The following is a 19,708-nucleotide window of genomic DNA, read 5'->3' as shown; positions in this document are numbered from 1 at the left end:
GCATAGATTTCTTCCATTCCAACATCAGTCTGGTGGCAGCTTCTATGGGGGATCTGTGGCGTCCAACAACAGGGCAGGCAACAGGCAAGCTGATCAACAAATCAAATTGAAGAATTCGCACAGACAGAAAATCAGGAAGTAAAGAGCAGGGAATATAAATTAAATTTAAATCATTGTACAGAAGGAAAATAAATATTGAGACATACACATAGGATTAAGAGGGAAACTTAAATATCAAAACACAATTAAAAAAAAAATTATCTTCTTAAAAAATCTGCAATTTTTAAATTTTCTTCTAAGAGAATGAGACTTCACTCTTGTAAAATTAGTTCTTCAAGACTATAGAAGTTGTTCAGCAGTAATTATGACTTAGTATGCCAATAAAAACTCAGTTACACCAGAATGAACAAGGCTTAACTTTTTCATCAGTCTTTGTAGCGAGCATAGTGGGTAATTAATTTAAGTTCACAACAAAGCAGTGAATTCTATGTTCATTCCATCTGGGAAGATTGCAACAGTACACCCTGTGGAGGAGCCAGCTATCTCTGACAGCAACTTCCGGATTTTTACATTTTACTACGCATGTTGGGACACCAGAAGTTGCTGTCAGTTTTACCCAGTAATAAAGGCAAGTGCTGATAGCCTCACCATTATTATTACTGCAAATTCCAGGCGTAAATGTTGGATAGCTGGGATGCATGTGAAACATTAACATGGCTGTCTAAGGAAAATGAATACAGAAAATTACATGGAAAAGATTTGGAAAACGAACAAAAATAATGTAGAATTGCTACCTCAGGGATTCCTAGATGCACAGGAAAAACAGGGATACAAGGGGGAAAAAACTCTAATTATAAACATTGGAACCTTTTTCATCTTAATGCACAAAATCGAGACAACAAAGGTCGTTGAAGGTCAGGAATTTGGATTCCCACTAGTTTTGGGCTCCACTATATATTTTTGGTCGTGCCTTAGGGCAATCGTCTGTATCTCTCATCCAAAAAGGCAGGAATTTTGTTTGCCTATGTAAAAGGGGCAGGGAAAGACTTTGCCTCATTTTCTGGCCCATTGGTATTCTAGGCACCAAGCCCATAGCAGGCTCATGAAAAGGAGACCTCAATTTAGATGGGCCTTTGAAAGGCTCACAGCTTTCACAGGTAAGTTTTTCTCCTAGCTGATACTTAAGCTTCCATCAACCTTTGTGTGAATTGCTGTTTTTTTTTGTCCTGAGCTCCATTTAATGACATTAGAGGATTTGCCACCAGGAGTTCTCCAAGTTGATGTGTTCAGAGGAAGGAGGGACTTGCAGAAGATGCCAGGCAGATCAGGATGCCCAAGTGGTGTTTGTGCCCTTTGGCTGGTATTGGCACCTCTAAAATCAGCAAAGAGTTGTAACATACCTGCAACATTGTTGGTAATGGAGGTGCCTCTTCCCAAAGACAGCTGTGTCAGCAGATCCCCAGTAGATTTACAATGAGATGTGAATACCTGTCTAACTCTTCAAAGTAACCTAATCTAGCATGCTATGCTTTACATGGTACTGCATTAAGGAAGGCATGCCAGGATGATCAGGAGCCAGTGTTGTATGTAAATGCAAGCTCTTTCTTCCTAAACTGCTTCCCCAATCTCATGACCCACTTACTTTTAATTGTATTTGGCAATTAAGCAATTTGAATTTTAAGTAGAGCACAATTTTAAAATTCCAGTAACACTGACACAAATAACTGGTAACAGAATGTAGCCAACACAAGCTGTTATTTAAATATTTCACTCACGCTATATAACAAATAATATTGACAACAATATCTTACTAATTGGAAAGGAAGCAAAAGCATACTATTCAGTCACCCAACTGGCAGTTAAATTTTGGTATTAACAAGGAACCAGCATAACAATCAGGTCTTTGCTCACATGAAATAGTTTTAAAATAGAAGTTTAAAAAGTGCCAATGTTGTCAGAACAACTGCATTGTACTTTTTTTAAATTTCACTTTGCAGCTGTTGCTATTAGACTGCAGTCAGAACAAAGCCAAAGAATCCGGAGACTATCTCCTTGAAGTCATTTCAACTGCTTAATAGAATTCAGTCAAGCAGACTGCACTGTTCAGTTATACTACCCAGAGTGCAATAACACAAAGCTGAAACTGGATCAATACTAATGATGTAGTTAACTGTCCATTTATGGCCATATTTACTTTGCCTATAATTCCCACAAAAAAGTAAATGTTTGTAAAAGGTAGTGTAATGCCATTCATGTTTAGCACTGTTCTGAGTAGTTTTCTTGCTCCAAAGTAGATTAATGAACATTAGTAACAAGTGAGTTAAAAGTTCACTTTTTTGCCTGATCACGTGCAATATACAGCATCCCACACTGCGCAGTCAAATCAAATCCCAAGCCCTGCATTGAATATAAAGTACAGAAAGATTTCTCTTTGACTCCCACTGACCTCAGGTTTGCAAGGGCTCCTTGGTGCCATACTGAGTTGAATCCTGCCATGATGTTGAAGGTAGCTACTCTCACCTCTCCTCTGGCACTCAGCCCTTGCGTCTATATCTGGATCAAGACTATGACGAGGTCTGGAGCTGTGTGGTTCTGGCAGAACCTAAATCAGTGAGAAGGTTGTTGTTGAGTAGATGTGCTTGATAGCATTATTAATGACTCCTTCCATCACTTTACTGATGATTGGGAGCAGATCAATAGGGCCGGTAATTGGCCAGATTACATTTATCATATTTTTTGAGGAGAGGACATACACGAGCAATCTTCCACATTGTCAAGTATATGCCAGTATCATTTTAAACACCTCAATTAGATTTTAAACTGGAGGGAATACAAGCCAAGTTTATGCAACCTGTGCACATAATTTAACCTTTTTAAGTATTATTCTGGTGAATCGCCACTGAGATGCCTCCAAGGCCAATATATAATTGTTGAAAAAAGTAAGAAAAAAGATACAGTTATTAAGATAAATCATGGAGTAGTTATGTCATGTTTGGGTTTTAAAGCCTGAGATAGTAGCTGTTTTAGATATACACAGTTTCTCATGTTTTGGCAATGACAGTAAACAATGTACGAGACTGAATTTTACTCCCCATTGTGAAATTTTATGGAATTCAGAGACAAATTTGCTGATTATTATAGCCCATTGGAAAGAGGATGATGCAAAGAGAGAGGGGTAAATATAATAAAATAAAAATGGAAGCAAGAAAGGAAAAGCAAACCTAATAGAACGTTTAGAAAATTAGTAAAGTTGAATTTGGGCGTGATTCAGTTTCTAGGCTGGTCTCTTTTCCGATTTTTCCTGAAGCGGGTTAAATATTGTCCCTGGAGCATGAGTGGCAAACTACTCATATGCAATAATAGCGTAGTATGTCCTTTTTGTAAAATGTTGGGGATTATCCAGTCAGATTGGGAGTTTAATGTCTGATGGACAGCCCTCAGTGTTAGCTGTGGCTCAATTGGTAGCACCCTTGCCTCTGGGTCAGAAGATTGTAAGTTCAAGACCCAGTCCAGGGACTTGAGCACAGAAGTCGAGGGTGACACTCCAGTGCAGTACTGAGGGAGAGCTGCACTGTTGGAGGTGCCGTCTTTCAGATGGGACGTTAAATCGGGGCCCTGTCTGCTCTCTCAGGTGGATGTAAAAGATCCCATGGCACTATTTTGAAGAAGAACAGGGGAGTTATCCCCGCTGTCCTAGCCAATATTTGTCCCTCAATCAACATAACAAAAACTGATTATCTGGTCATTAGCACATTGCTGTTTGTGGGAGCTTGCTGTATGTAAATTAGCTGCCGTGTTTCCCACATTACAACAATAAGTACATTTCAAAAGTATTTTATTGGCTGTAAAACGCCTTGGGATGTCCTGAGGTTGTGAAAGGCTCCATATAAATTCAAATCTTTCTTTCTTTAGTGTATCAAATGATGGTTTGTTCTGGTAAGCCATTTGGGAAAACTGTTTTGGTATCCACAGATAACCTTATACAGTTAATTAAATTTGAAGATCGTCATAGGTTTTCTGGCACTGAGCTCTGCCTCTTCCAGATGGCTCTTGAGGAAGAATCATATTGTATCATGTGTTTTCATAAACAATAAAACACCGCAACGCCTTTACAACAAAAAGATACTAAACATTTTCTAGAGTACTTGAATGTCTGCGAACACCTTTCCCTGAACTTTGCTTATTAACAGGAGATTTCACAGCTGCATAAAATGTCACAGACAACATAAAACTTGATTAAAAAAAGTCACTGTTACAACCTTGAAAATGAAACCGTTCTCCTCCACTGAACGATGTTTGAATTCTCTGATGGACATAGTGCGCTAGAAATTCGGGTACTTACCACCATCTGGTGAGGCCCAATTCCTGAAAAATAATGGTGCCCGCCTCAATTCCACCCACCTCTGGCGTGGGACTCGGTGTCTGCCATTTTGGTGAGGACCATAGCGCTGCCGTTAGCAGCAAGGCCCCAGACATGCAAATTTGCAGAGCGTGACACCAGTCATCGTGTAATGCCGACTTGACACTGCGCTCTGTGGACTTGGACCTTTGCACTGAGTTTAAAGCTGGGTCCTAAACTCACTCAGAAAAGCGAGTGTGCAGCAGACCTACAGAGATGCTGTCAGCACTACTTAAAGGGACACACACATCTTTCAGGTAAGTTTAAACTTTTGGATTGGATTTTTAAAATATTTTATTGAAGTAATGGCTTGGTGTAATAGATGTTAAAAGTTTTTAAAGTGTGCAGGGAATGCTACTGGATGTTTGCAAGGCCTCATGGTAAAGGAAGGCCTCTGAGAAGACAGAAAATGCTGGAAATATTCAGCAGGCATTGTCGGTGGAGAGAGAAACAGAGTTCACGTCTCAGGTCGAGCTGCTGAGTATTTCCAGCATTTTCTGCTTTTATTTCAGCATACACTCGCAAAAGGAAGAGGAAGACGCAGAAAAGGAGGAAACAGAAGGAAGGATACAACCCAGACAGCCCATTCTGGCCGTGATGTCTGGAATGGAATCATCTGCCTGCATTACCAGTGACCACAACCTTAATTACCCTTTCAACATTTGTCCCACACCTTTCCTTCCCTCTTACTGACCATCACAGCGTTTTCTTGGCCACCACAAAGCAAACTTTCCACTCCAACTTTATATATCTATCCATCCGATATGACATCAAGAAATCAACTTATCATCCTTATGCATTCCCTCAGTGACTGTTTTTTGTGTGCATTTGCCTATCCTGCTGATGTCACACAGTGCTACCCCAGTGGCTACAGCATGGCTGGTGGAAGGCTGTTGACTTTCAGTGGGGGGATATTACAAATGGCCTTGCTGTTTGACCTTGAGAAGCTGGTGGCTGGGAGTGTGAAATCGAGTAACGGTGTTTCTGTTTCTTTTTCTTCTTCACTCTCTTCTTGGTCAACTACTGGCTGGGCATGCTACATATCTTGGGTGTGTGAAATGAGGAAGGCACAAGGGTCGGGTTTTGGTGAGGGGCAAGTGGGAAAGCAAGAGGTGCATGCAAGGAGGCGGCTAGCATATGAGGATACCAGCATTTTATATCCTTTCAGCCCCGCCGCTAGCCAAGAGCTCAGCCATGACCCTGCAAAGAATGGCCAGCACTGTCTCCTCCAATGAGGTGAGGTGAAGCTATGATTGGGAGGTGTGCCTCATGTTTGGTACAGATTGTTGGTAGGTGAGCGAATGCGGGGAGGGGTTGTGCATTGAGCAGTATGTGAGGCTGGTGGCACAATTGGTAGGAGATGGCTTTTGAAGATGTATTTACTGACCTTGACTACTGGTCTGAGGTCATGAAGTTTCTTTGGGCACTGGAGCCATGTTGTGGGGGTGACGGCCTCAGTGATCTGGTCCCACAGCCTTCTTTCTGGAGGGCCTCCTGCCCATGTGGGTAGAGGACCACTCAAGCAGTGTTTGCCCACTACATAAAGTTAGAGTGTTGAGTGAGAGACACTGGGTGCGCTTGGGTAAGCCATTTGTGTTTGTTGCGGAAGGCATTTCAGCTTTAAGAGCTAAAGACTGCCATTTGGAAATTATTTTAATGTTTATTTTTTTGGAAGGCTGTTGAGTTCTAAGGGCTAAAAAATGATTACTTTTAAACGTTTTTTTTTCATTTTAAAAGGCAATGCACCTTTAAGGGACTGACACTGCTTTCTAAAATGACAGACTAGCTTTAATAGAATGCTGTTCTTGCTCCAAGGATGCTACAGCCACTCTATATTGGTCTTCCTGATGAGACTACTGCCTGAAAACTCGCCTTACACAGTAAGTTTAGTGTTGTGCTAATTTTAATTAGCAAACAGAAGCAATATACGGTGGTGCTTCCTGCGCTATTAATTCCGGCAGCCATTAATTGCAGCCCGATGTGGCAACAACAGGTTTTGGGTACTCCGGAATTTCCAGGCCAGTATGTTCAGTATGAGTAATGGGGAAAATAGAAGAGTTCAACTTCCTTCAGTTTCTTTTTGTAGCCACATCACTTTATAATGGAACAAAGGGGCAGATGTAATTTGGTTTGTGATGCTTTATCCCTTTAGGTAATTTGCACAATCATTTCCAATTTAAAAAAAGCAACATGGGGGGCAAAATTTGTTTGTGTGATGTGTCATACTTTTAAATGTTTACACTGTTTAGTCTCATGGCAATTGTTGAGTTGTTGGACCAGTGGAAGAAGGGAAAGGTTACATGCCCCACTTTCACTATGGCTTTTAGAAATAGGTGTGAAAATGGCCAAGACAGCTTACATTTATTTAATGCTCCTCACATAAAAAATGCTTCAGAGTGCTTTACAATAGAGCGAGATGGTTCCTGGGAAGGATATAAAAGAATTGGATTGAGAGACTGAGGCGAGGTCAAAAATAGGATTTCAGAAGGCTATTGAAGGGAGTGAGAGAGCTAGATATAGTGATTTGGGCACATTATTGACAAGCCATTAAAAACAAAAAGGAGATAATTCTCCTAACCATCTCCAGATGAAGGTACACAACCAAGTTACAAAGGGGATTTTAATAAAATTTGTTTATTCACCTTGATTTCCCAGAGCATTAACAAGAGTGACACAAATTAATCTATTCATTAGCACTTATGCACCATTTTATTTACCAAGTCTATAAAGAAAAAGAAGACTTGCATTTATTTAGCGCCTTTCATGACTTCAGGACCTCGCAAAGCACTTTACAACTAATGAAGTACTTTTTAAGTATAGTCACTGTTGTAATGTGGGAAATGCAGCAGCCAATTTGTGCACAGGAGGCTCCCACAAACAGCAACATGATGACCAGATAATCTGTTTTAGTGATATTGATTGAGGAATAAATATTGGCTAGGACAGATTGTGAAAGTATCATTATGGCACCGTTGGGCCAATAACAAAATCAGCATATTACAGACACACAGGTAATCTTTTAAAACATATTCCTCCAATTCTGCATGATATTTATTTTCTATAATAATGTAATTCAATGAATCACTGGGTTTCTGAGCCAATGGTAGAGGCATGTACAATTGGCCTCAACATCCCTGGACCAAGAAGGGGAAAATCAGCCAAGCTTCCCATTCCTGCTGATTATCCAGTGAGCCTTGCAGGGACAGTGCACTTGTGAATGTTGTGTGAGGATAGGCTGAGATGCCCCCTTTATGCTGGAATAGCTGCCATTCACTGATGAGATTCATACATGAATAATGGCTACTTAGGTGATGGTACTGGGTGATAGCTGGCACCGATGGGACCAGATCCCCATCACATGGTCAAGTATTTGAGCAGAGGGGAAAGAACTAAGAAGAATTGCATCTGCAAGAAATTTTGTTCTGCAAATTATCTGATACATAGAGAGAGAGAGTTGGAAAGATGTATAGGTTCGTGGCACCACACCAACTTGAACATCATTAATCAAATTAATGTGGCATGTACTACTAATTCTGTTCTTTCCTGGCCATTGCATGTTGACTGTCAGTTAGTAAATTTGCAATGATTTTGCTGTGAACATTACTTGTTGACTAAACAGCACACAGGCGGTGTCAATTTCAATATCGCATCTGTCAGTTGCAAAAAGAATGGACTAATGTTAACCAAGAATAACAGCATAATCCCCTCTTCTAGGCTTCTTAGAAAAGTATTATGCACAGCGTGATTGTTTTTTAAAGATGCTGCGTAAAACTGATTTCAAGTGTGGATTATCCAATTTGTGCTCCCCAGCAGAGCTTTGCTCACTGGGGGCATATATCAGGGATTCAGCCACAGAGATCAGTGTGCTCCACGGGATTTTCTACCCATTCATTGTAATAGATCGAAAATCTTCCAAACCCAATAACCGATATGCACTCCTGTCAGGTAACGTTGTGCGCTTGGAATGGAAATTCATAAAATGCAACCGTTAATTTCATCTCAGGAATTCATGCAATGTTATAAACAACTTGAGCTTAGTTCTCTTAAGCGTTATATGCCCCTGTTCACTATTTTTAGTGCAGAGAAATGCAAGTGTGAGTGTCTTTCCCCATTTTTTGCCTGCATCTAGATTGCCTCAAAAATAGCAAAAGCCAAAAATACAGCTTTGAGCTGCGATTTCATCTACTTAGGTGGGCCCAGTGTGGACGAGGTAGGTGGTGGAGTGCGACCCTGCTCCCGGCTCTATCGTGCTCTGTGAGAAGAAGTTTATGTTGATGCGCCTTGTTAAGCCCGCCCTTCGAGGTTCCCAACCAATTAAAAGAAAGCGGGTCTGATGACATCATTTGATGACGCGTCATCAGCCGGTTTACTTAAAGAGACCATGTCCACATGCATTTTGACAGTTGTACTGTCAGTGTTCTACAGCATTGGGGTGCTGCAAACACTGACCAAGCACTGTACAAAGGAACATGGCTATACCCAGGCTCTCCCTTCCCTTCCAATGGGCAGAAGAGACATTCCCAGGGGACCAATGTAGCCTGGTTGCCCATTGCACAGGAGGGCACAAGCAGGGATGCCGTCAGGAGGACCTGGCTGCAGTGGCACAAACCTTTTAATGATCTCAGTAGATCATAAAACGTTACTGCAAAGCCACACTCATCCTGCTGTGCCACTCATCACATCCCCATCATTCTGCTTCTCTATCCTACTCCTGCACATCCTTACTCACAGTAACTTACCTTCCACCTCTACCCATCCCTCTCTCCATCTACATTATCACATCCCCATCTCATTAGCCACCCTCACACTCACCCGCATCCTTGTCCAATCATACCAACTAACAACACACAAGGGTAGGCACTTGAATGTTTTAGCCAATTTTCATGTCAAGTCTCTGTTAATGTGTTGCCAAACTTTGAAATCTTTATTTTCAACATTTTGCCTTCTTGGACAGATTTGTATGCACCTTTGGATGTGGCTTGGTGAGTTATAGTGAATGGTGAGACATAGCGGTCCCCCCCCCCAAAGGTGATGAGTGTGAAAGGTTGGGCATTGCGGGGATGCTTTATGGTGTTGGAATGGAGTGGTGCCAACCTGGTGCATCATATGGCAGCCAGGGTGTACAGCATCAAATGAAGTAAATCTGGCTATGGTGAGGTCTTCTCAGCAATGTGGTCAGATGCTGATACCTGTGCAGCATCAGGTGATTGTGGAGAAGATTGGTGGTGTTGTTGGTGATGCTGGTGTGGCTGGTGATGTTGGTGTTGGGGCTAATCATGGTTAGATTCTGAGGACCAAGGTGAGATTGCTGCTGGAATAGATGGCAGCTGAAGTTAAGATGATAGAAGCGATCTGTCAATGGTGGGAGAGCTTGTTCCAAAGAGGTGACCGTGACTAGAGAGTTTTCTCCAAACACTTCCAACCTGCATAAAGCTGAAAAGTATATTCCAAAATCTGAAGGCTCCAGCTTCTAAGATTGGAAAGTGAACAGCTGTGAAATGGTAGTTTTTATACACTTTTGCAGCTGCCACCTATTCAGAGGAATGGAGAGTCATTGAAAACCCGACCTACTTACCTGGTGTGATCCCCAAGCACTGTGAATCTCATGAAAAAGCTGGAAAAATGGTAAGTACATGGTAAAATGCTGGCTAAGTACCTTTTAACAAGCTCTTAACGATGTCAACTGGCTCCCCCGCTGCTTAGTGTCAGGTCTGTAAAGCGCAAGCAGACCCTGCACTTGGGAAACAGAAATTGAGGCGGGTTGACAATGGGCTGTTGACCCACTGTCAGTCTTTGACAACGGTCCCACCTCCAAACAAGCCCTCTGAGCGCTGGCAAAATTCTGGCCTGAATGTCTTGATGAGATTACTACCTTATCATTTCCAGTTATCTGTTTCTCCCTAAATTAGAAAGTTTTGAATTAATTAGTAATATTTTTATTACAGACCTTTATTTCAATGTCACAATTTGCCTGTGATGCTCCAAGTTATTAATTGATCCCAGTGGACATCCCATGGGGACACTAATGGTGCTATTTTGAGTTCTAAACATAATTAAGCTTTTCTTTTACAGTTTCTGTGGTTCTTTTCACCAATTAAATATTAAATTGAATAGTAAATATGCCTCATCACTCATAACCTGAAAAATAGTATAGTTTGATCGCAAGGGCCCCCAGGCATGGAATGCTGTGGATGTATTTCACGGAAAAACATCCAGTTCTCAGTGACTGGGGAAGGTTATGTGTGTGCTGTATAAATCTTTTTTATACAAAGATTAATCCTGGGCACATTGCATTGTGTTTCAAAACATCATATTCTTTCTAGAACACAGACACAATGGAAAAATGGAGATTGTGATCATTGCTATCGATGTCTATGTAAAAGTTCTGCGTCTAGTGTACCTCCGTCATGCAGGAAATTGTCAAAAGTGTTGAAAGTCATCTTGTGGTAGTTTCTTCCGATATGAAGCCTGAAGTTTACAAGCACCCACCAATTTGCAAACGTCCTTCACCGACAGCACTTAACTTCCAAGTGACTTAGGGAATTGCAATAGGGAGGGGGATCGGTTTAGCTTAACCCACTCGGCAAGAGGTTGACAGAATCAGATTAGGCATCTGTTTCACACTCGGCCCAATTGATAAAACATAAAAAAGTGTTGATAATCACCAAAATTAGAGATGCAGTTTCTATTTATCATGTTAGCACTATACTGCTGACAATAGTCAAAACTAAGGCAATAATGGAAGGATAGGAACAAAAAATGAGATTTTATGACAATACATGGCATCTGATAAATCTCCTTTCAGATGAGTACCATGCCAGCAGATAAATAGTAAAGCAAAGTAATAAGCAGTTATACAAGATGTTATAACACTGAGGTAACAAACAACCTCACAACCACTGCTGTATGTACCCTGACCAATATTCATTTAACAGTCATTTACTATTAAGTCCCCTTCCCTGACAGCCTATTGGAGGCACATTTCATTCTCTGGCATTTTTTTCTAGGATTTGTCTTGTGATAATCCAATTGTGTTTTGTTTGGTGGGTGGGTATCCAAACTTGAAGATTAAGAGAACCTGCTCATCACTACACTACACAAGGTACACATAACATTATGCAAATTGCAAATACAGTACAGGTAAAGTAAAAGGCATTGAACTTGGCTAATAAAGGTATCCAAAGAGTTCATATGAATTTGTTCCATTTAATCAAAGTTAATCTAGAGTCACTTTTGTTTTTCCAAAGCCCATTCGAGGTTTTAATGGAAAAGATGCCATTCCCTCAGGGTTTTAGGGAAAATCAGAGGCCCATTCCCATGTGGCTTACAGTATGCAACTCAAGGTCAGCACTGACAGAGGCGTTGGAACAGGTCACTCATATACAGTCAAGGAGCGCGTGTGGTCCAGACTGAATGAGAAAGAGAGAAAAAATGTATTGTATCGCAGGGCCCATAAAGCATTAATGGAAAGAGGAAGATTCGAGAACATTTTTTAAAATTCTGAGCGAAAGCTAGTTTAGCTAGTTGTAATTCAAAACTAAGAACATGATAAGAATAATTTCATTCAAGAGATATGGTTTGATAATGTGGTTCTAGTACAGGCTATGCCTGTTGTGAAATAAGCTGACCTCACAATAATGTGAGGTTAATTCATCTAAATATTTCAGTGGTACCTGGTGTATAGTATGTGGGAATGCTGTGGGGTTTGGGAATGTTCAGCACCAGCTGCTCGTTACTTATAGTGTGCTGCCATTTTTTAATGTGCTGGTACATTAAGTCCCCATTGGAGAATTGTCTGTTGGAGAGATAGAGGTACAAACATAGGCGATTCAGTCCTTCAAATCTATTCCGGCATTTGTATCCGATCATGGTTGATTTGTACCTCAACTCCATTCACCTGCCTTTGTTCCATATCCTTCTGTAACAAATATCTATCCCCCAGATCAGGGGGCACTTGATCTAACTTTATTTTGTCTCCTTTTAAAAAAAAAGAGTTGTAACAAATATTTATCAATCTCGGTCTTTAAAATCTCACTTGACAGTGTCCACAGCTTTTGGGGAGACAGTTCCAGATTTCTACTACCCTTTATGTGAAAAAGTCCTTCCTGATTTCACTCCTAAATGGCCCAGCTCTAATTTTAATATCATGCCCGCTTGTTCTGGATTCCTCCACCAGAGGAAATAGTTTATCTGTCCTATTGAGTGCCTTTATTATTTTAAACTGCTCAAATAGATCAATCCTCAACCTGCTAAGCTCAAGAGAAAACAAATCAAGTTTATGCATCCTGTCCTCATAATTTCATCCTTTAAGCTCTGGCATAATTCTTGTGAATATGTGCTGTTTCCCTTCCAAGGTCAATATAGCTTTCCTGATGTTCATGCCCAAAACTGAACGCAGAACTGCAGATGGGGTCTGGCCAAGGCCCTGTACAACTGAAGCATAACTTCCTCACTTTTGAATTTCAACACCCTTGAAATAAAGACCAACATTCCATTCGCCATTTTAATTACTTTTTGTACTAATGCAAGCTTGTAATAACGTGTACATGGACACCTGAATCCCTTTGCTCCTCCACTGCTCAGTCTCTCACCAGAGAAAATATTCTGATTCTTCTTTTTCAGATCCAAAGGGGATGACCTCACACTTCCCCACATTGAACTCCATCTCCCATAGCTTTGCTCACTCATTTAGTCTGTCCATGTCCCTTTGTAACTTGCTCCTCCCAGCCACACAACAAATTGTGCCTCCTAACTATTCTCTGAACCTTCATCCAATTCATTAATATATATGATGAAAAGCTGAGGCCTCAGTACAGATCCCTGGAGAACACCACTTGTCTCATGCCCCAAATCAGAGTATGCTCGGTCTCCTAACTCCCAACCAATTACCGACCAATGTCATATGATTTCCTCCAATTTCGTGTGCTCTCACTTTTGCTAATAATCTCTTGTGGGGAACCTTATCAATTCATAAAATCATAGAAATTTATGACACAGAAGGAGACCATCATGTCTATGACGGACAAAACAGCTATCCAGCCTAATCCTACTTTCCAGCTTTTGGTCCATAGCCTTGTAGGTTATGGCACTTCAAGTGCACATCCAAGTACTTTTTAAATATGATGAACATTTCTACTCCTATCAGGACAACATCCATAGAGACTCCCTATCCATGATGCTAGTGATCTCTTCAAAAAGTTCCAACGACTTACCCTTCACAAATCCATGCTGATTCCCTTTGACCAACTGATACTTGTCCAAGTGATAAATCATTCTGATTCTTTTGATAGATTCCAGTAACTTCTGCATAATTGATGTTAAACTGATGATCTGTAGTAACCGGATTTCTCTCTCCCTTTGTAAGGAAGGGACTAACCGTTGTAATTTTCCAATCCAAAGGGTACAATTACTGAATCTAGAAAGCTTTGGAAAATTATGATGAACAAATCTGCAATTTCCTCACCAATTTCTTTTAATACTTTCAGGTGGAAACGATCAGGACTGGGAAATTAGATGATCTTAAATCCCATTATTTTCTCCATTATGATTTGCATACTCGTATTAAGTTGCTCCCCTTGACTTATTTTTAGGTTGTTTTGTCGCACTGGTATTTTGTCCTCTTTCTATACTGTGAAAGCAAACCATATTCCCAATTACCACTCTCTTTCTCTTAATATAGGTGGGATACTAAGTAGTTTGCAAGGAGAGGATAACCTAGAATTTAATTTTTTTTTAACTGTTTGTCCCCTTCACTGCCTATTGGAAGTGAGTGCTCAGCAACCAAAATGCTGCTCAAATACTCTAGTTACATTATGGGAATGTTCCTAATTGAACTAATTTCTGAACCTTAATGAACCTTGGTGTACATGCTCCTCGTGTTCTCGGCACTGACCATTCACATCGGCTGTGCTTGGCCCACCTGACACAGAGTAGGCCTTGGGCCTCTCAATGATAATTTGGCTCCTGTTATTACATCATCAGTTTCACTATCTCCTGTACATGTATTGGCTGAGGTATTTGGCCTGTTCTGCTTTGGTTAAGTAATTATTTTTTTAAATATCTGCATAGTTTTGATTTGACAGGATTAACTTTTAATTAATTCAGGCTTCTAAAGACCACCTGAAATGTTATGTTGATATCAGTTGGATTACTAACAGCTTCCCCTTCAGATTCATAATAGGCATTATTATATTATTAGTCTCCAATTTACTCAATTGATGAGTTAATAAGTCTCAACTTTATCCCCCATGTTTAAAGTGCCAAGCTGCTGTTCTGTAAAAGCCAAATTGAACTGTTTCTGAAAAGATGCAATTTAATTAGGTCTCTTCAATTATTTTGAACAACTGATTAATGGTAGATTGGAACGTTGGTTGTTTAACTTCTATTCACAGAAGTTTTCTTTCAGTGATTGTCCTGTTGTTAAAAGTGTTGGTTGAAAAATTGTAGACCCTCTCCCCCCAAATTATGTCCCTTAAGGGCTGCCAAAAGGTTTGGTTTTTCCTGCGGTGACAAATGTGTATTGTGCATTATATGGGTTAACCACAAAGCGATGACTTCAAAATTAGATTATATTGATTCAGAACCCATGCGACCGTAACATTTTTACCAGCGAAATTACATGGAACCCTAATTTATCACAAATTAGCCATGGGGAAAGTTAGCAGGGTGGACTGGTGTAACTGATTTGATACTGAGTTTACCTGTATCAGGGTCATCAACTCCTGACGTGAGTATGTGGTGAAACTGGTGGCAAAACCTAAATAAACTTGCCAGATTTGCTAAGACTAGCTGCTGGAAAAGCCCAGCGAAATCAAGTCTTCTTAGCAAATCCAAGGAGTTTATTTTGGGGTTGCACTGGCGCAGAGTAAAACCAATCAAGGCAGCCAATGTTGTCCAGCAGAACTGCCCATCGGGTGCATGTGCTTAGGTCATCAGTCATACCATTATTATTTTTTTTAAATTGAAATAGATCATACTAATTAGATTTTTTTAATGAAAAATGGTAAATAAGGGTTTCTTGGTTCATTAAGTAAATACATTCTCTGATGTGCTCCTGAGATAGACAGGCCAGTGTTGGTTGCCATCCTGTGCTGGATTAGCTGACCTCCGCTAGGTTTCCCACTATTGTTTGTTCATTAATGATCTCTGATGGGAAGTGTGCATGTGTGTGGCTATGTGCATTCTTTGCTTTGAGGCCACTCCTCCATTGTCAAATAGCCTCACTGACTTGGCTCACAAATGAAGAATTATCATTTAGGCAAAGTACCAGTGGGCAGCTCTTTAAATCTTTTTTTAAAGTTTGTATTTAATATTTCCCTCCCTCTGCCCTATTTTCTAGCTCTGCAGTCATCCATAAAACTCACATTCCCTGGCATCTCTGTAACATCTAATTTGGAGTCCTTGATTACAGTGATTATTGGAGAGACACAGTGGACTACTTATTTGAGTTGCACACTGTCAGTCTCCATAGCTCTGTCTAAGCTTATTCCAACTGTCACTTCCCTATGGATCAATATAGTTCTGTTTAATGGAACACTTTTAAAGATTTTCTAAACAGTGTTCGCTGCTCCATGCAACTAACTCACTTTAAAATCTTGGGGGTCGGAATTACCCTGTTTTGCGACACCATTTAGCGCCTCCGGGGGCGTGCTAATGGGGCGCAAAACAGTTTTGGCCCGGGGGAGGAACGCTACCAGCTCATGCAAAATTACGCAGGAATTAGCGGAGATGCTACTGCGGTTGCACTGCACCCCGCCAGTAGCACCCCGGGAGGCTGAGAAACTGATATCATCACCGTGCACAGCGACCTGTTAGCACTGCGCATCGGCCCCTTTCCGGGTCACGAACTGGGTCGACCTCCGCTCGTGAGTTGGTAGTTAAATGCGAGGTGGGGAGCGCCCCACGCCGCTATCTTGCCGGTTTTGCTGACACACCAGTCGGCCAGACGACATCTTCCCTTGCGAGGTCCGGCCATCATCATGCAGCTTGGCACTCCGTTTTGGGTGCCGGGCTGTGGCCTCCGCACCACGCTGCCCTGGTAGCCCAGTGGAGGCCATCAGAGGCTGTGCAGTGTGCGCAGTGGCCCTCCCCTTTAACCGAAAAGGAGGGCCATTGAAACGTGTCAGCGCCACATGGAGCAGCTGCGTGGTGCTGACCATCGCATCCCAGTAGCACCCCGGAACCAGCCCCAAGAGGAAGTTGGAGATTGCGCTCCACTTCTTTGGAGCCACGGTAACTGCAATTTCGCGGCCGAGGTGGGACTTCCGTGCTGGTCGCAGGATGTCCCGCACCGAGTCGGTTACCGCCCCAAATCGGGGCGCTGGGGAATTTCTCCCCCTTGATTTTTCTGGCGTCTGATATGCAAATATCATGATAGCAGCACAGCTTGTCATTTGGCAGTGTTTAAATGTATTGCATTGTGTCTGTGAGTGAGAACCTGGCAAAACTTTCCCGTGATGAACTGGACCTACTATCTACCTGTATAGCAAATAGCCACTGCTTGTTTATTGTAAGTGACAGCTCTCCCCCACCAAGTGTTGTGTGCCTACATATATTTTGTTATGAAAACGACAGGATGAAAGACTTAAGCACAAGGTTAATGTTTCCTGTGCAAGTAATGTTTTTTTTGTAACATAACTGATGAGATTTTGGAAAGCTTTGACATTTTATCAGTGCACCAGCTGTTCCATTACTGCATCTCTTATTCACGGCAACTTGTCGAATCAGCTACTGTCATTTCTCCCTCTCTCTCTATTAGGAAACTATTGGAATGCTGCCTCATTCAATACACCTTCCTCCTATCTGCACTTCTCAACTTTCCATGGAGAGACCAGTGCTGACATCTCGTTTTATTTCAAGACCTCAGCTCCTTACGGAGTGTTCCTCGAAAACTTGGGCAACACAGACTTTATAAGGCTTGAGCTGAAATGTAAGTTGACCTGCAAAAGCGCAGTTTTTTTTTGACAATGTAGGCTACATTTAGAAATCATTTATTTTTTTAAATCTGATTTGCATGTATTTTCCATTAACATTTCTGAAAGTCTCAGTTATATTGGTTAAAGTATACAAGTACTAAACAAACTGATATCCATATAAATTACTACTACAGCACGTTAAACCCAGTTGTACTAAAATCTAATGGGGGCCAATTGTTATGTTGCATGATTCAAAAGCCTATGTGTAACCAGGCGTTTAAGTCACTGATGTAATGCTGCATCTGATTTTGGCAAGTGGTGTGACACCACCTTGAGGATGTAATCTGCCACCACTTCATCTTAACACCAGCTGCAGCACAAATGCAGCAAATCTTTCAAACTGAATTTTAATGTCACTGAAGAGCAGACAGAACAGGCTTAATATTAAAAAACGTAGCTGGTATTTGGCAAGTGCTGTGGAGCTGGCAGCATATTTCAGCACTTTTTATACCACGTCACTATCAGACCAAATTGTCTCAAACTTGCAGTATAACAATACCATTTGAAATTCTATTTGTGAAAGGTTCAGGATTAATTTTTAAATTGGGTGACAGAAAGGGATGTTGTACCTTTTATCAGTTTGTAAATTCTTGTTGGAGGACCTTGTGATAAATGACAACAAACAACAGACCTGTGTCCTGTCCATTTATCATGCTGCTCCCTTGTGTATCTCTATTTGCCCAGATCAAAAGAACAGTTGACAGAGATTGAGGATTATTCACACACAAATGTTTACAAACATCTGTAAATCCAGAAAAGCTCATTATTTTTACACACTGCTGGTCAGTCATCAACACCATGAAACATCAAAACCCTCAGAACAAAATTCTCATGGGCTTTCCCTTTTTCAATTTGTAGACAGAATCCCATTAATCAAATAATAACATGTCCATTTTATTTCTTCTTCCGTCAAGATATTTCACCAGGAAAAAATTTTGTTTAAAAAAATTGTCACGGTTGATATGCAGCATAGCAAGGTTAGAATTTTTCAACATGACAAAAAATAATTAAATAAGAAATGTCATTTATTAAGCAATATCTTATTTTCCTGCTTACAAACCATTATTTTGAATGATGATTTTAAATCTACTGGCATCAAACCTTCTTGTGTCTGACCAGGCCTGACACTAATAGAACAATTGGGAGGAATTTTAACAGCAAAAAAACGGTGGATTGGGGTCGGGTGGGAGGTTAAAGAGTTAAAAAATTGAATCCCAACCCCAACCCACCTCCAACCTGTCCACTTCCAGTTATGACAAGGGCGGGTTGCATTACTGCTACCAGGAGGCAGGTCACCCATTTAAATATTACAATGAGGCTGGCGTACCTCATGGTGATCCATCGTTACAAATTTAACTCTAGCTGGTCGGGTTCCCCAGGTCTCGAGGAACCTGCCAACGAAAGTAAGATGAGGTCTGCTGGATCAAGGTGGTAAGGACCTTTCCACTTAGCTGCTGGATACAGTATCCCTGTCTCCCCCGCCCCCCCCCCCCCCCCCGAAGCCTCCAATCCCCTCTTAAGGACTCCAATTTTCCCCTCTCCCCCACGAGGCCTCCAATCACCCCCTGACCTCCCCTCCCCAAGGTCTCCAATCCCGCCCACCCTCCCCCCATGAGGCCTGCTATTCCCCTTCCAGCCTCTGACCTCCCCCTTATGGCCCCCGATCACCTTCCCGGCCTTTCCCCTCAGGCCCTGATGCTCCACCGGCCCCGGACCAACCCTCCACCCCTGGTCATCCTCCGGCACAGACTCACACCCATCAATGCTTCTCCAGCCCCTGACCACCCCCTCCCTGTCCACCTCCGGTTCCGATTCACAAAACCCACTCCCCCTTGGCCTCGACCACCCACCGATCATCCTCCGGCCATAATTCCTCCCCACAATCCCTCCCTCCCTCCTCTCTGCAGTCTAATGGCACAGGCCTACCTGTCCGCAGCCAGCCTGCCTCCCCATCTGGCTGGCTGCGGGCAGCAAATAGAGCTTTGAAATGTTAATCAAGTCCTGCTGTTAAATTTGACAGGGCCTGTGGGAAACCCCTTCTCCCAGTTTTCCCAACTGCTTTCTGGGCCCACCATGCTCCCTGCCACCCTGCTGTCGATCCACCTCCAGATTAAAATTCCACCCAATGTGTTTGCTTTTCAGAGTTATATGAATAATTTTACATTGAGATACACAGAGTTATAATATAACTATCCCAGTTCTCACAGAAAAGAGCACTTTTTTCACCATACCTTTCCCTAAAACCTGTGATAGAAATTAGAAGAAATATATATAAGTCCACATGGAGCACTAGCCTCATTTCTCCTATTTTTTGTACTCTTGTGAAATGATGACA

General features: G+C 41.6%; 1 protein-coding gene across 6 annotated transcripts in view; it reads left to right on the top strand.

The window, feature by feature from the left end:
* Positions 1 to 19,708, top strand: part of LOC139264555 (contactin-associated protein-like 2) — a 2,534,539-nt gene that overhangs the window by 2,133,072 nt on the left and 381,759 nt on the right. For all 6 annotated transcript variants that reach the window (XM_070881196.1, XM_070881199.1, XM_070881197.1 and 3 more), the window contains one exon: positions 17,157 to 17,327. In XM_070881196.1, the coding sequence (XP_070737297.1) occupies positions 17,157 to 17,327 (171 nt within the window). The remainder of the gene's footprint in view (positions 1 to 17,156; positions 17,328 to 19,708) is intronic.

This window comes from Pristiophorus japonicus, chromosome 5 (genome assembly GCF_044704955.1).
Source record: "Pristiophorus japonicus isolate sPriJap1 chromosome 5, sPriJap1.hap1, whole genome shotgun sequence".
NCBI classification, from domain to species: domain Eukaryota; kingdom Metazoa; phylum Chordata; class Chondrichthyes; family Pristiophoridae; genus Pristiophorus; species Pristiophorus japonicus.
Note: the sequence above shows the minus strand (reverse complement) of the source record. Positions and strands in the feature narration are given on the sequence as shown.